General features: G+C 41.2%; 1 protein-coding gene across 2 annotated transcripts in view; it reads left to right on the forward strand.

Annotated features, from left to right (window-relative positions):
- b4galnt3b (beta-1,4-N-acetyl-galactosaminyl transferase 3b) overlaps nt 1–17,928 on the forward strand; it is a 185,898-nt gene that overhangs the window by 73,709 nt on the left and 94,261 nt on the right. For both annotated transcript variants that reach the window (XM_020530223.2, XM_048607762.1), the window contains exon 2: nt 351–457. In XM_020530223.2, coding sequence (XP_020385812.1) covers nt 351–457 — 107 coding nt within the window. The remainder of the gene's footprint in view (nt 1–350; nt 458–17,928) is intronic.

Raw genomic sequence — 17,928 nt, forward strand, 5'->3', positions numbered from 1 at the left:
AACATAGCCCATGAAAATAGTTCAGTTTAAAATGTAGGTTTTAAACAACTAACAAATAAAATCACTGATAAATGCTTTGAATAATATATTAAGGTAATTAGTTGGAAGGAAAATCACAGCATTCAAAATATAGTTAGATATTATGGAATATTTAAGGAGTTTCGATGGGCTAAATAGATTTTGAATTTTTAAAATATCTTAATATCTTTCCTGTATTTATCAGCAAGACATTTCTAATTACAACCTCCCTGTTGTCTCCTGAATCTGACAACATATAGGTTCATTTTAATTTCTTGGTACTTTGTGATTCTTCACAAATTTGTAATGCAGTGATTTACATCTCTCTTTAGAATTTAGAAACTGGAAGAAACGACCTCATGTGCAACGCAACAAAGTGCCTGGTGTCGCTCGGGACCTGGAATATTATAACCAAAGAAAGGAGGAGACAGGGAATGAGGTAATCCCATGTAATTAATGTTGTAATGGTTTTAATGTTTTGCATTTAAACTACATCTAAACCTACATTTTAAACTGAACTATTTTCACCAGCTATGTTGAAGTAATGATCTAGTTTAAATACTTCATACACAGAATTTTAGTGAAAAGCTATTGGAAGACCTGTCATTCTAGACTGTAAACTTAACCTGATGTAATACAACTTCATACCTCCAGGTCACGGTTAGGATCAGCTTATTTCACAATTTTGTGAGGCAACATAATTTTCTTTTCATAATCTAAAGAAAAACAGTACTCAGCAGTTGGGCAGCATTGTGGAGACAGACAGAAAGTCAATGGCTTTTTATTGAAACTGAAAACCATTAGAAAGGATAGTAGGTGTTAAGTAAGTGAAAGGGGGAAGTCGGGAAAATCACGAAAGAAGGTCTGTAAAAGATTGAAAGATTACCCTATGGCTACTATGTCTTCTACAAAATTTGGGATGTAATGTAGACATTGTAAAGTTCAAGCTATTATGTTACGTGTAGCCTGTTTTAAAAAAAAGGTGACAGCTAAATCTGGCCTCCAATTGGCTCAGGAATCACAATGCAGGATTAATCTGTACTCATTGACTGTGATGCAGGCAATATGCCAAGTTTGTACTCCCTGCTTATTTTGGTGCTTCCAGCCTGCTAACTAACTGTTGATTGTCTGGACAAATACAGATATCAATGCAGTAACTTGCTAGCACAGCATAAAGCTACCCCTGTTTAAAGATCAGATCCAGTGGCCCAGACATTGCCTGTTTCTTACTGTGGTGGGGAGGGGGAGGAAGCATTTTATGTGTTCACCAGCTTGCTGAGCCCCCTGCTGAGAGAGCCCACCATACTGCTTGCCAGTCAGCTTAAGAGCTGCCTTGTGAGCTTCTTGGCCAAACACAGGCCTCAGTGGCCTCCTGACTTACCAGAAGCTGCCAGCCAATTAGAGGCCAGCAGCTTATGGGTCCTAAAGACAATCTGTCCTACTCTTCAGGGATCCAAAAGTGAGTAGATAGATGTTTTTCTTTTGCTTTTCACGTGGTGAGAGTTGGGAGTGGTGGGAGATGAGGGCAGACTTTCAGTTGGCTTTCAGAGACCTCCCATTAGTCCCACCCATCTGTGCTTTCAATTGCCCCCAGATGGAGTCTTGCCTCCCACGCCCACAAACAGATCAAGTAGGCAGGTCACCCATGTTTACCAGTCAGAAAATAAGCCACTTTTCAGCAAGGCAAGTAATCCTGGCACTGGCAAGTTAAGGCCCTTAATTGGCCAATAATTACCAGGTACCTCATGTACATAGGCAGCAAGATAAATTCGATCCAATCAGTTAATGTCCCATCAGTCTCCTCTTGATCATCAGTAAGGTTTTGGAAGGTGCCATCAGTAGTGTTATCAAGTGGCCCTCAGCTCCTGACCTCATTACAGCCATGGTTCAAACATGGACAAAGAAGGTGAATTCCAGAGTTGAGGTGAGAGTGACTGCCTTTGAGATCAAGACCACATTCAACTGAGCTTGGCATCAAGGAACCCTAGCAAAACCAGAGTAAATAGGAATCAGGGAGTCATACCTGGCATATAAGAAGATGGTTGTGGTTGTTGGATGTCAGTCTTCTCAGCTTCAGGACATCTCTGCAGGAGTTCCTCAGGGTAGTGTCCTCGGCCCAAACATCTTCAGCTGCTTCATTAACAATCCTCTCTCCATCATAAGGACACAAGAGGAGATGCTCACCAATGATTGTGCAATGTTCAGCACTATTTGCGACTCCTCAGATACTGAAGCATTCCACCTCCAAATGCAGCAAGACCTGAGCAATACCCATGCTTCTGTAATACATTACTTGTCACTGTCAGCCCAGGTTTCAGACCATGACCGTATCCAATAATAGTGAATCTAACCATCACCCGTTTACATTCAGGAGGATTATTGTCACTGAATCCCCCACCATTGACCAGAAACTGAACTGGACTAGCCATATAATTAAAAATGGCTGCAAATGCAGTGTGTAACTCTATTCCTGACTCCTCAAAGCCTGTCCACCTATGATAAGATGCAAGTCAGGGGTGCAGTGGAATAACTCCCACTTGCCTGGTTGAATGCAGCTCAAGCAAGACTCAAGAAGCTTGACACCATCCAGTTCAAGGCAGCATCCTTGATTGGTATTCCATTCACAACCATCAACATTGACTCGCTCCACCACCAAATCACAGTAGGGTGTATCATCTACAAGTGGTGCTGCAAAAATTCACAAGGGCTCCTTAGACAGCACAATCTATCACCTCTATCATTTACAGGAAAAATGCAACAGACAGTTTGAACATGATTGTCTCCAAGCCACTCACTGTGCTGACTTGGAACTATTTCACCATTTCTTTAGTGTCACTGTGTCACATCCATAACCTCCCTCCCTAACAGTATTGTGGGTGTACCTACAATGGACTGTAGTAGTTCAAGAAGACAGTTCACCACTATCTTTTGAAGAGCAATTAGGAATGGGCAATAAATGCTGGTTCTGAGCTTAAATTGCTAGCAAGTTTATAAAGTCCTCAATGGACCTTCTCATCTGGCAATTAAATGATGTGGTGGCAAAAAAGACACGAGTATCTCTTCAGAGCCAGTTTGCCCAACCAATTCCTATTCTCACCACCCCTCTTGCTACCTCAAGGGAGGGGCAATATTTGCTCATTGTGACTGAAGCAGCTGCTGATACCTGCAAAGGAGGCAAGTCTAATCTAGGAGACATTTGAGGAATAGCACAATTTGAGACAGCACGCTCCAGGCCTTTTGGATAATGTATTGCAGGCCTGGTGGAGGAGGAATCCTGTATCTGCAGGAGATTCTCAACCTCCAAATACATACACAGAATTCAAATTGAGCAGATGCATTTCCCTGCAAAGCTTAGGATTCAGGCCCCAAGGACCTAGATACAGTATTGTAATATGTTCAGTAACTTCAGACAAATGGTCAAGGTCAATTAATACCTCTTTATGTCCTACTAACTACTCGAACAGCAGTGCTGAATTCACTACACATGCATGACTCCCCTACAAACCATCTATACCAATCAGGATTCAGACCTGACATTATTACTTGGACACATCCATAGATCCCTCAAAGTTGCTATCCAAGTTGATAGGGTTGTAAAGAAGGCAAATGTTGTGTTGGCTTTCATTGGCAAGGGAATTGAGTTTAAGAGCCGCGAGGTTATGCTACAACTCTATAAAACTCTGGTTAGACCACACTTGGAATATTGTGTTCAGTTCTGGTCACCTCATTATTGGAAAGATATGGAAGCTTTAGAGAGGGTGTAGAGGAGATTTACCAGGATGCTGCCTGGACTGGAGGGCAGACCTTATGAGGAAAGATTGAGGGAGCGAAGAAGGACGGCAGGTGACTTGATTGAGGTGTACAAGATGATGAGAGGCATAGATAGAGTGGATAGTCAGAGACTTTTTCCCAGGGTGGAAATGACTATTATGAGGGGGCATAATTTTAATGTGATTCGAGGAAGGTATAGGGGAGATGTCAGAGGTAGGTTTTTTACACAGAGAGTGGCGGGCATGTGCAATGTGCTGCCAGCAGTGGCAGTGGAGTCAGATACTTTAGAGACTTTTAAGCACTCTTGGATAGGCACATGGAGGTTAGTGAAATGTAGGGTATGCAGGTTAGATTGATCTTAGTAGGCTAATAGGTCGGCAGAACGTTGCGGGCCGAAAGACCTGTACTGTGCTGTACTGTTCTATGTTCTATGTTCTATTATGCTTCACTACAGTCCTAAAAATGGAGAATGCATCATACTCACTTCTTAAAGGTAAACACTGAGCAGTTGTTTCTCTTGGTTTTGGCATCTGGAATATGGGGACGTTTTAAGGATGGGGGCATTCAGACAACAAAATTCTTCACTCCGTATTGTCAGTATTTGAAATTTTCAATCTTTAGAAGGCTGTGGACATGCTATAATTGCATAGACTCATGATTGATATAGACAGATTTTTGTGATCTCAAAATCAAAGCATTTAGAGAATGGAGAGAAGTGTGGAGACAGAGAGTGAATTATGATTGTACGAATACAGAGCAGGCTCATGGAACACTATGGTCTACTCCTCCCATTTCTTTTGTTCTTATGAGTAGCAACATCTTATTTATTTTGGAGCAGAAGTGCATGACGCATTTGAATTAGATTTTTTCCTGGTCAAGGAGACTTTAACAAATTTCCAGTCATCTTGTGTGTGGTTTTGGTTTTTGTAAAACAACGTGACTCTGTGGATTTACCATAAATAACTCCAGGGTATTTAGCTAACACAGCACCTTTTGTGTTCTTCCATTTTTTCATTATTGGCATATCATAATGATGCCAACATCAGAATGGTCAGACTTGATCTATATCAGGCGATAACTTCTCATCCAGGTCTATGCACATATACTTTTCATTGGGAGTACCTGTAATTTTCAGTCTCTTTCTTTTAACTTTGTTTTATTTCACTACTCTTCCCTTACTCTGAGGACTTGACAAAGGCATGTTTTGACAGTGCAGTTTTGTTAATCTAGCTCTGCATAGAACACAAACTGAATCCATATTGAGCATTGTTTTGAACAAAATGAAGCAGAAATTTTGATGGTATGTTTCACTGCTGGGTTTTACATATTCAGTTTAGATTTTGTCAGTTTTCCACTTTACAATGTAAGTAATAGCAACTTCAGGAAAAGCTAAATGAGTAAGAACATTCCTTTGGGGTCAGAAAGTCAGAGAACTTCTCGCTTCAGTAGAACTTGAACTGTTTAGTTAATGGGACATGGGTTTCTGTTCTTCCATTCTTTACACCGTGAACTCCTGATCTCATCACACTGCTATGAAAAGTTATCAAACAGAAAATGGGCATGTTTCCACAGATTGCTTAAAGCTACCTCTTTTGTTTGTTCTAGGATGTTGGGCATTCTGTACTGTTCTTCAGTAGGTACCATTTGCACAGGTTGAGGTACATTTTTCCATAATCTGGGTATTTGAGTAGGAACAACATCTTACCTTCCTGTGATATGATGACCTTTTGAATTTTAGACTGTGTTTATTTTGTACTGACAACCTGATATCAGTTCTGTTCTCGTCTCCTCATGTGTGTGTCATTCTTTTGTCTTAGGTAGATTCCTTTGGAGTGAATCTTTGGTCTTTTGGAAAAAGACTTCGTATTGAGTTTTCCCTTCCTCCCTGATACTGGTATCAGCTGATATCTACTTCATTGCTGGTTGATTAATACTTGGCAGAGATGAAATAAAGAGGAAATCATGTAGCTGATCAGTTCCCAAGATTAGCTAAGGATGGTTGTGGTTCCTTGGTGCTGAGTTTGACAGGGAGGCAGTGGGTGGTGGTAATGTCACAGGACTAGTAATTCAGGGCCCAAGACCTCTAGAGAAATGGATTCAAATTTCTCAGTGCAGCTGATGAACTTTGAATTAAGTAAAAGTCTGAAATTAAAAGTTATTCCAAAGGCTAGTTGATTGTTGCAAAAGCCCAATCTGGTTCACTGATGTTCTTAATTGTGATAGTAGATTCAGTGAGATAGGACTGGAGGGAGAGGGAGCATAAAGCTTGCCATTGATTGGTTGGAGCACATCCTTTACTGTCCTGTATATTCTATGCATTCTTACATAAATGTGTTATAAAATGTAGTTTGTTTGCTATATGTCCCATCAAGAACTATTTGACAGTCATTTTGCATTATGAATCAATAAAACTACTTCATCAGTAAGACTGTGTACAATTTAAATTTAATTATTTAAGTAAAATAGTGTGGATGCAGATGTTGAAAATCAGAAGTAAACCAGTAACATTCAGTCGGTTAGATAGTATCCAAGAGTGAAATAAAGTTAATATCTCAGGTTCTTGGTGACAGTTAAACAACCTGAATTATTAACTTGTTTCTCTCTCCACAGATCTGCGTCAACTGTTGAGCATTTTTAACATTTTTTTTGCATCTAGTTGTGAAATCCTAAAAATGTTTCCTCATTCTGTTTTTCTTGTACTAATACATATGCCAGGAATCAGTATTTTTCTTGTGTACGACAGTAAGGAAATGGCTCATTGTGTCTGTTAAGGTTCAGTAAGAATACTCTGATCTGATTTGCATATGTACATATTTAATTGTGGTCACTTTTTCTGTACATTCTGATCCTTCATTGTACTGTAACAGGCAGTGAGGTAGGAGTTTCACTTCCTATTGCATTATTGATGGTATTTAATGTTAGAGTCGTGTGACTAAAATGGGATTAGTGGGATAAAGTGGGATCTCGCCTTAGTATAGTGGGGTGGGTGGGTGGAGATCTTGTCCAGGACAAAGCAGCCTGCCTGATTGGCACCACATCCACAAGCATCTACACCCTCCATCACCGATGCTCAGCGGCAGCAGTGCGTACCATCTGTAAGGATGAACTGCAGAAATTAACCGAGGCTCCTCAAGTAGCACCTTCCAAACCTATGACCGATACCATCAAGAAAGATAAGGGTGGCAAATGCATGGAAGAACCACGATCTGCACTTTCCCCAAGCATCCTGATTTGGAAGTGTATCGCCATTCATTCCCTATCACTGTGAAATAACTCCAAGAAGGCTGGGATCCTGTCACCACATCACCCTTTATTTACACATGCACAGTACATGTACTCTGAGCAGCTACTTTACAGCCAGTCCCTAGAGTGAGGAGAATCTCTGAGACTCTTGTCAGCCAGGATTTCCTGATTTGGTCCGGGTTAACGGCCTCAGTCAGGGAACTCCTACTGAGAGATTCATCTGGCCAACCTCATTCCACACTGGATCATGGTTCTGAAACTCCTCCTGTAACAGCACTGTGTGGCTACTTACATCGGATAGACTGCAGATATTCAAGAGAGGGCGACTAGGAGACTTCCATATCCTATAAATGAATTTAAAAAAAATTGTTGCAACCTCCTTTATATCCCCTCTCTCTCCCCCTTCTCTCTTTCCCCCCTCTCTCTCCCCCCTCCTGAATACCCTATAATCAAATTACCCATCTTGCAGCCAAGTCTTGGCTGTAGCGCTGATATGCCATTGCACAGGGCTTTCTGTGTCCTCAGCTCATCTATCTTATTCTTCAAAGTCCATGCATGTATTCCACCTAACCTTGCTAACCTCTCGGCTTTCTTATCCAGCCTATATATCCTCTACCTTTAGGACTCACTTACTCGCGTTTTAATTACTAATTCCATCTTAGCTTCTGCCCCTTTTCGAACTTCATGTCAGGGTCCCATCCCCAACCGTCTAGCTTAAATCCACCCCAACAGCATGAACAAACCATCCACAGGATATTGGTCTTGTTCCTGTAAGCCATCCAATTTGTACAGGAACACCCAAAATGGTCCTATTGCCTGCGAATAATTCTGAAGAAGAGTCATACAGGACTCAAAATGTTAACTTGTTTTCTCTCTCCACAGATACTGCCAGGCCTGCTAGGTTTCTCCAGTATTCTCTTGTTTGTTTCAGATTTCCAGCATCTTCAGTATTTTACCTTTGCGTTTTATGGCACCTTGGAATTGTCCATTAGTTGTTTTTTAATAATTCCAACACCCCTCCCATTTCCTTTCATTGTTCTAATTGTGATCTTCCCTTCTCCTCTAATGCTCTCCTGTCTGCTTATGTATCTTGTGTGTGCCCAGTTTGGCTGAGAGCTCTACCTCCTGCAACTTTAACTTCATTCCCACTAAAATGCTGGCCACCCAATGTCCCTTTATGGCCCATTTGTTGGCTGACATTCTGTGTTGCATGTTATCATAGAATCATACAATCCCTGCAGTGTGGAAACAGGCCCTTCGGCCCAACAAGTCCACACCAAACATCAGAGCATCCCAGCCAGATTCATCCCCCTATAACCCACCTAATCTACACATCCCTGTGGGAAATTTAGCATGTCCAATTCACCTAACCTCCACATCTTTGGACTGTGGGTGGAAACCAGAGCATCCAGAGGAAACCCATGCAGACACGGGGAGAACGTGCAAACTCCAAACAGACAGTCGCCCGAGGCTGGAATCAAACGTGGGTCCCTGGCGCTGTAAGGCTGCAGTGCTAACCACTGAGCCACCGTGCCACATGTTCCTTGCATACCCTCCCTTTCAAGACCACTACCATTAACATGTCTTTAAAAACAAGCATGCTTGACCTTTGTCCATTGCCTTGGTACATCCTGACCTTCTTTGAGCACATCTCGCTTCTGTTGTCTGATTCAGTCTCACTTGATTGTACAAATGTTTAGATGTAATTCAGCGCATCCTGAGTAATGATTGATCCTGTTCCCAACCCTTTTCTGTTACCCTCAAAACCACGAACATCTGCACTTCCTTTCCATTATTACTGGGATATGGGATTGGGATCCACATAAAGATTTTCAACACTTGGTGGTTCCTGTGGATCATCTCGATGGATCTACTACTTCGTCTCTGCTGTCGGTGTGTGTCCACATCCAGTAAGGAGGAGCTGCTACGTTGTTTCATTTACTAATAAGAAGATTTGAAATTATCAACTTCAACACACCCACCACAAACACTATATCCTCGGTAGTTATTCAATCCCACAGTTCAGCCACTATTGAGGTTGTTTCTTATTTGACCCCATATAATTAATGCCGACTTCACCTCTGAAATATCCACTCCCTCTGAAAATGTTAGCTATACATTTGTTATTGCTTAATTCAACTATTTCAATGCTTTCCTGATTTGTTCGTCCACGCTTTCTAAATTTCAGCTGACGCAAAACGGCTGTTCCTGTCTTATCTTGCTCACTAATCACTTCATATTCACTGACCTACATTGACTCCAGATTCTACTGCTGCTTCAATTTAAAACTCGCATCCATTTGTAAAAATAATTATTTTTGTGTCACTTCCTCCCAGCCTCATTAACCATGTGCCACCTAGAACTCTTCCTCCTTCCCCAATTGCACCCCAGGTGTTTTCCCCCCATTAGGTTCCTATTTTGTAAATTTCAAATGACTAATGTTTCAGGGAGGACAAGGAAAATATTTTAAAAACACTCAGAAACTTTCCTTCATGCATGGCAGCATTGATATTATTGACTGGAAGGAGCATGATGCTTTCCATTCAAAATGGAAACAACTTGTTTGTCAAGCTGCATTATGTTTGAGTCATAACATCTTTCTGACAAGGTAGAATAGCAGCAGAGAAGGACTAAAACGGAGCAAAACTTGCTTTCCTCAGATTCCGCTCCCTCGAGGGACATCCTGCCCATGTGCTCAAAAATCTACAGGTTGAGAATCAGCCTGAATTATGGCAGATCATGTGATTTAGAGTAACTGTCATCATCAAATCAAGTTGACAACTTTCAAATGGTGATTGACAGCGTGCCATTCTGGAGACATCTTAAAATTTAAGGCCCATGGGATTAATGGAGAGGAGTGTCATTGTGGCAATGTCACTGGATTTGTAATCCCAAGCTCAAGGCTGATGTTCTGGGGACATGCATTTGAATTGCAGTATGTCTGATGGTGAAATTTGAATTCAATAAATTCTGGATTTAAAAACTAGTTTGGTAAGTGTAAAACTGTTAAAACCCTAGTGTTTTAATTCCACTAATGTCCTTTAGTGAAGGAAATCTGTCATCCTTACGTGGTCTGGCCTATATGTGACTCCAGCCTCACATCAATGTGGATGGCTCTCTGAACTCTCTGAAATGGCCTTGCAAGTGTGCCTCTATTGCCATTGTTTGATACAAAGTCTTAACAGAGGATTGAAAGACAGACCACCTGATATTGACCCAGGCACTGGAAATGACAAGGGCAAACACAGCCCTGTTGACCCTGCAAAGTCTTCCTTGCTAACATCTGGGGATTTGTGCCAAAATTAATAGAAGTATTTCATAGACTAGTCAAGAAACAGGCTGACATTGCAAGGTATGGTTGTGTGAATGCAACTATGTCCCAGATACTACCATCATTGTTCCTTGGTATATCCTTACCCCACTGGCAGAGGTAGCATAAAGGTTACAAAGAGTTGCCTGGGAGCCCTCAACATTGACTTCATACCCCATGAAGTCTCATGGCATCAGGTCAAACATTTCTAGGTAACCTCCTGCTGATTTACCCTCTTTATCCATTCCTTAGCACATGTATCAGTTCTCCTCCCTGTTGAAGACTGTTTAGAAGTGTGATAAGGGCACTGAATGTATTCTAGTTGGAGGATTTCAATATCCATCACCGAGCGTTGCTTAGCAGCAGTACTACTGATTGAGATAACTGAGTCCTAAAGGACAAAGCTGCTAGACTGGGCCTGCATCAGGTGGAGAGGGAACCAAGAAATAATAAAACATAGGATCAGGAGTAGGTCATTCATGAGCCTGTCCCACCACTCAGTGAGATCACAGCTGATGTGTGACCTAACTCCATGTACCTGCCTCTGGTCAATATCCCTGAAGAAAAAAATTATCTCTCTCAGAAGAGGGAAAGTTCTGCTTGTCCCTGTCCTTACTAAAGTACTTATTGCAAATGTCTCTGTGTGTGACAGTATCGTTATGAGTTACCAATGCACAGTCCTTGTGGAGGTGAAATCCCATCTTCGCATTGAGGAAACCCCCCATTTTGTGGTGTGGCACTACTGCTGTACTAAATGTGTCAGATTGAGCAAATCAAGCAGCTCAAAATTGGGCACCTATGAGATGATGTGGGACATCTTTTGTGCATTCTGGGCTATCAGCAGAGGTATTGTGTTCAATGCATTCTGTAACTTCAAGTCCTGACATATTCCTACTCCACCATTACTTTAAGGCAAGAGGTCGGCCTTAATTCAATGAAGAGTTCAAGTGGGTTTGTAAGGAACAGCAGCAGGCATACCTAAAAGCCCTGTGAAACTACAACAGGACTATTTGTATGTCAAATAGTGAGAGCAGCATGCAATAGGAAGGGCATCCCATAATAAGTGGGTCAGATCTAAGCTCTGTAATCCAGCTCCATCTAACCGGGAATGGCGGTGGAAAATAAAAAAACTCACTAGAGGAAAAGGCTCCACAAGTATCTCCATCTTCAATGTTAGGGGAAGCTCAGCACATCAGTGCAAAAGACAAGGCTAAAGTATTCGTCAGAGAAAGCACATATATCGCCGGTCCTTCATTGTCATTGGGTCAAGATCCTGGAATTCCCTCCCTGATGGCATTGTGGGTCAGCCCACAGCGGGAGGACTGCAGTGGTTCAAGAAGGCAGCTCACCACCACCTTCTCAAGGGCAACTAAGGATGGGCAATAAATGCTGGCCAGCCAGCAACACCCACATCACACAAATGAAAATTTAAAAAAAAAGCTGGAGGGACAAATAGCAATGGAGCAACAAGTATAGCGAGAGCAGGAATTAGATGGAGCAAAGCTGACTGAGTTGATTTTGGGCTATTTGTATGTTATTCTGAGGTATGTTAGAAATAAGGTTAATGGACTACAAGCACAAACTGTCACATGGGGTTATGATATAATGGATAAAACATGAGAACTAAGTATTCCTGGCTACAATGTGTTCAGCAGGGAAAGGGAAGGGAAATTAGATGGATGATGAGAGGTTTGGAACACAGTCCTGTAAAGGGCTAATGTTCTAAAGAGTCCTAAGACGTTTTCAGTTAGAGTTAAAGAACCCAAGGGGGATTTTTATATTTATGTATGCTTACTAACATCCCCCTGGTGGTGAAAAAGAGTAAATAGTATCAATCTGTAAAAGAGAATTACAGACAAATGTAACAATTATGGGATTCTAATAGTGGGGTACTTCAATTATGCTGAAATAGACCAGGGAAAGCAAAGAGCAAGGAGATTGAATTCTAAAATGTCAAGCCAGGAGGCCTGGGTTCAAATCCCACCCACTCCAGAAGTGTGTAATAATATCACTGAACAGCTTGAATAGGAAATGAGTGGGAAAAGCAGTAGGGCTGGATCTGGTTCTAGAAAATGAAGAAGAGCAATTGAGGTATGTTTGGCTGGGAGAAGATCCGAATAGTACTGCTTATAGTATAACTAAGTTAAAACCAGTTGTGAAAGGGGAAAATATTAGAAGTGAGTTAATTTCAGCGATTTTAAGCAGGATTCTAGCCACAGATGTATTGAAATGATTAGCAGGAAAACAGTAAATGGATAACAGCAGGCCAGAATATTTCAGATAGAAATCAAGCATATTCCCACAGGTTAGAAATAAGAAGCATCCGATACAGGAGCTCCCTGGCTGAAAAAGCAATTGAGTTTAAAACAGAACAGAAAACGGTTTGATATGTCAAGTATGAAAGACCATAGAAACCAGGTTGATTAGAGAATACAGCAGTAAATTAGGAAATAAGTGTGTGTATTACGGATATAGTGAATGAAAAAAGGAGCATAAAAATCGTTTAGAAGGATGGATGAAAGAGGAGTGGAACCTATTAGGGCCCAAAAGGAAATCTTGTTAAGCCAGCAAGCATGTCTTGAGTTCTAACTTGCATATGGGTGACATTTTTCTTGTAAGAAGAGTGAAGGGCATAATTCTCCAATTTCCATAAGTTTTGTGATCTGTTTGGAGAGCAGTTTTTGATGTGTTTGGATTTCTATTTGATTGGCTAAACATTTGATGTACATATTGGCATCAAACATAATTTAAACTTGACCACGTTCTCAAGCTGTAATGCTAGTGGTTTTTTTTAATGATTGTGAAAATTCAACAGTTATCATTGCTGAAAATTGAAAAGAAAGACACGCATTATGTAGCACCTTCTATGACCTTAGCGTGTCCTAAAACAGTTCACAGCCAATGAAATACCTTAGAGATGTAATCACTTGTAATGTAGAAGTGATACAATATTGACCAAGACATCAGGGATGACCCCCCTGCTCTTCATAATAGTGACATGGGATATTTAATGTCCACTTGAGATGACCGATGATGTCTCCGTTTAACAGTACTTCTGACAGTTCCACTTTGGGGTATCAGTCTTGACTAGTTTGTGGTTGAACTGACAACCTCCGGATTCAAGAGCCAGTTGTGCTACAAACTGAACTGCAGCTGCTAGAGTGTAGATTTGTAACAAATAACTGCATGGGCTATGCCAATATGTTTAGGGAAATTGTGTCCAGACTGACTTTTATTAGTCCTTACAACCTAGTTAATTGTCAAAATATAGAATGACCTTCCTGTTATTGCACTTGTGTTCGGAAGCAGGAGAATTATCAAGAGCATCGAAAGGTATGACCTTTCTGCCAGAATTTCTTCCCTTTTGACTGTTGCTGTTGTTTGCCATTGATGAATGAAGAGGCAGAAAAAACACTATAAATGACTTTCTCTAAGGGCTATTTATGGTAATGTGTGACATATTCAACTGTGGTACCAGATGTGCAGATTCCTTTTTTTTTGTTCCTTTATTGGTCTGTCCACCATCCTGTCTTCATTACCGTAAGAAACTACCAAACTTCCTAGAACCAGTTTTAAGGAAAAAAAATCAAAAGGACCACGTCTTGAGTTGCAGCTGTGTTTATGTTATGAAAGATTATAAATTTAAGGTTAATTGTACAATATACATGCTATGCATTTGCAAAAATAACTGGAGGAAGAAGTAATGGATAATATTAAATCATGCGTTACATTCACTACTGTGTGGTGAAAAGAACAATTATAAAAAAGTAAATCCACTTTATTATGTTTTTGTTCAAGTTTTAATTCTGTTTGTAATATTCACATAGTTGTACAGGCGTAGCTGCAGGAATTAGTCAAATACAACAACTGTAAGGAATAGTACCTACATCATATGGATTGCTTCCTTCACAGTGGCATCTCAGCAGCATCTTTGAGAGCAGTTGTGGATGGGCAATCAATGCTGGCCTTGCCTGCCACACCCACATGTGGGTAAACATGACTGATGGTGTCGTACCTCTCTTTGCTGCTCTTAATGATCAGGCTTGATTACTTGGTTGCCTCTGTAATACTATTGGGCCCATGGCTTTCTGATTCATGGGCAAAGTGGGCAACCACTGAGCAAAGGCTGGTGCCTGGAGCACAGTTATCAATGTGGGTCCCAGTTCAACTACGACATAAATACAACAATGATTTGCTATCTCCGTTTCAATGCTTCAAGTAAAATGCACATCATGGACGAGGCTAAAAGATTACATTTTATTGACGCTACATGTGCATCTTAAAAGGGTGATGTGTTGTACTTAGAATTGAATTCCTTCAGTGTGGAAAGAGGCATTCAGCCCAACATGTGCTGGAGTTTTTTTCAATGTCGACATCACCAGTAACCAATCCAGGAGCAGATACATGTCCATATTTTGCCTACGGTTTCTGGTCCTCATCTAAAAAGGCTTCATAAATGCTGTGCTGGAGGTTACCAGCACTGAACGATCATTCAACCCATTGTCCTAGAACAATAGAATGGAAGAGCAGTGAGGTTATCCTGGCACTGTGTAAAACACTGGTTAGGTCACAGCCATAGTACTGCACGCAGTTCAGGTCACCATGTTATAGGAAGGATGTGATTGCACTAGAGAGGGTGCAGGGTGATTTGACCAGGATGTTGCCTGGACTTGAAGGTTTGAGCTGTATGGAAAGATTGGATGGGCTGGGATTGTTTTCCTTGGAGCAGTGAAGATCGAGGAGTGATCTGGTAGAGGTGCATAAAATTATGAGGAGCACAGGGTGGATACGAGGCACTTTTTTTTTCCAATAGTAAAAGGTTAAATAACCAGGGGTTATGGATATAAAGAAAGAGGTGGAAGGCTAAGAGGAAGTGAGAACTTTTTTCGCCCAGAGGGTTGTGGGAGTCTGGAACTCAGTGTCTGAAAGAGTGCTTGAATTAGAACTTTTCAGTATTAGGCAATGTCTGATCTCGGAAGCTAAGCAGACTCAGGCCTGGTTAATACTTGGATGGGAGAGTGCCTGGGAATACCAGGTACAGTAGAGAGTGATGCTGCATTTGAACCAGGAGGCCTGGGTTGAAGTCTCACCTGCTCCAGTAGTATGTAATAAGATCGTTGAACAGTTTGATTAGATATTAGGTTTTTTTAAAAACAGTACAGTAATCTGCCTGATACCCTGCAGGAATGGGGGTGGGGTCAGTTACCTAAACCTGCCAGTTGCATGTGAAATACCAGTGAAGGCTGGGAGAACGTGACTTGCCGCTACCACAAGCTGAATGTGCATTTGAAAAAATGAGCAGTCCAGCACCATTCATAAATACTGTCCGTGAGGGTTTGAGTTAAAAAAAAAGAGGTGACCAAATATCAGTTCCCAGAAAGAGGAAGCCTTTTTCCACACTGTAGAGATTCTATGACCTTTATCCCAATAACTCAGTTGCTCTGCACTGGTAAGGCCTTCAGGATGTTACAGTTCTGTTTTCTCCTTTTGAATCTCACACTGTTGTATTGTGGAAGAACGACTGCGTGCAGAAAGGGGGCGCCTTTCTGATTTACTGCTTGCTTGAGAATTCTGGACACTAAGGTACTGGATAACAGGGATGATACTGTATTTAGATATTCACTTGTGTTGCTATAGCCTCCAGGACTTTGTTCCAAGAGCTGGAAAATGGAGTTAGTGTGGTCAGAGCTATGTTGACTGGTGTGGATACAATGGGCTGAATGGTCTCCACGTGTGCTGTAAATATACTGAGAATCTGCAACTAATCTTACTCTGCTCCCTTGTAGCTCACTAACCAGGTTTCAAATATTCATCTAAATTCCTCTTATGATTTCAAGGTCAGCTGTTCTCTGTGACGGTGGATTCCACTCTTCAACAATTCTGCAAAGAAATTTCTCCTAATCCCCGTCTTTGAGTGGTAATTTTAAGTTAATGGCCCTTGTCATTGACATTCCAGTGATTGGCAAGTTATCCTTTATTCAAACAAACTTTTAATCTTTCTGTAAGTACTTGTGAAATGTCCCCATGCTCACAACAACCTGTGTTTGTGTAGCACCTTTAACATAAAATGTCCTATGATGCTTCATAGGGGAGCTACAGACTAAATTTGATACTGAGCCACTGGATATTGGAACAGTCGACCAAAGGCTTGTTCAAAGACATCAGTTTTAAAGTGTATCTGCAAGGAGAAAAACCAGCCAGAGAGGTTTAGGAAAGGAATTCCAGAGTTTTGGGTGTTGGCAATTAAAGATGCAACCATCATTAATGGAGCAATTTGAAATTGAGGATGCTCAGAATGCAAAATTAGAGGAGTGTAAATATCACTCAGGTTTGTAAGACCTGAAGGAGATTAGAGGTAAGGCGAGGTGGGGCAAGGAGGGACTTAAGAAAGAATGAGAATTTTAAAATCAAGGCATTATACAAGAGCCTGTATAGGTCTGTGAGAATAAGACAGAAAGGGATTTGATGAAAGTGAGAATCAGGCAGCAATGTTTAAGACAGAGAGTAGGATGTAGCATGTCATCCAGATGTGTTATAATTACAAAATCTAGATAAAGTAAAATACATGAATGAGTTGAGCCAGGAGTGAAATCTGGCAATGTGACAAAAATCTGGCAGTGTTACAGGGATAGAAATGTATGGTCTTGGTTGTGGCTGGAATATGAGGTCAGTAACTCATCTTGAGATCAGAGATATGATGTAAAGGTTGAGACATTGTAGTTCAGGCAGGTGCAAAGTTGAAGAATGAAATAAATTCCTGAGGAGCAGAGATTGTGGTGGGTTTGAACAAATGTCTTTAGTCCTTCTTAATTGGAGGAAATTTCTGCTCAACCTGTATTGGATGTTTGAGAAATAGTGGAACAAGTTGAGTGGGATGTGAGAGGACGTGCTGAGAGAAAATTAGGTGACTCCAGTATAGATGTGAAAAATGACAGCATGGTTTTCACATGGTGTTGTTGAGGGGCAACATGCAGATAAAAAGAATAGGAGGGAGGCTGAAGATAGATCCAGAGGTAACAATTCTGAACCAAGAATAGAAGGCATTGTGGGTGATTCTCTGCTAACAGATAAGAATGGATCCAGGTGAGCGAGGCTTTTGTGGTATAATGGTAGTGCCCCTACCTCTGCAGCAGGAGACCTAGGTTCAATCTCACCTGCCCCAGAAGTGTGTAATAGCATCTCTGAATAGGTTGATTAGAAAAATACCTGGAACCAAGTGAGTTCATTTCTACCCAGATGAACAACTTGGAAAAAGATTTCAGAGGATAGTGTGTTCAACTGTGCCAAAGGCTGCATTTGTGTTAAAAAAAATGTGGGATCATTTGGATTCCTGTAAACACAGTGATTTTTGACTTAGTGAAAAAGCTATTTCGTTACTGTGGAAAAAGCAGAGACCTGCTTGGAAGGATACAAAGCTGGGCACTGATTTGGAGGCAGTCATAAAAATTATCCGAGATAGTAGGAACTGCAGATGCTGGAGAATCTGAGATAACAAGGTGAAGAGCTGGATGAACTCAGCAGGCCAAGCAGCATCATAGGAGCAGGAAGGCTGACGTTTCGGGCCTGAAACGTCAGCCTTCCTGCTC

Source organism: Rhincodon typus, chromosome 18 (assembly GCF_021869965.1).
Source record: "Rhincodon typus isolate 14 chromosome 18, sRhiTyp1.1, whole genome shotgun sequence".
NCBI lineage: Eukaryota > Metazoa > Chordata > Chondrichthyes > Orectolobiformes > Rhincodontidae > Rhincodon > Rhincodon typus.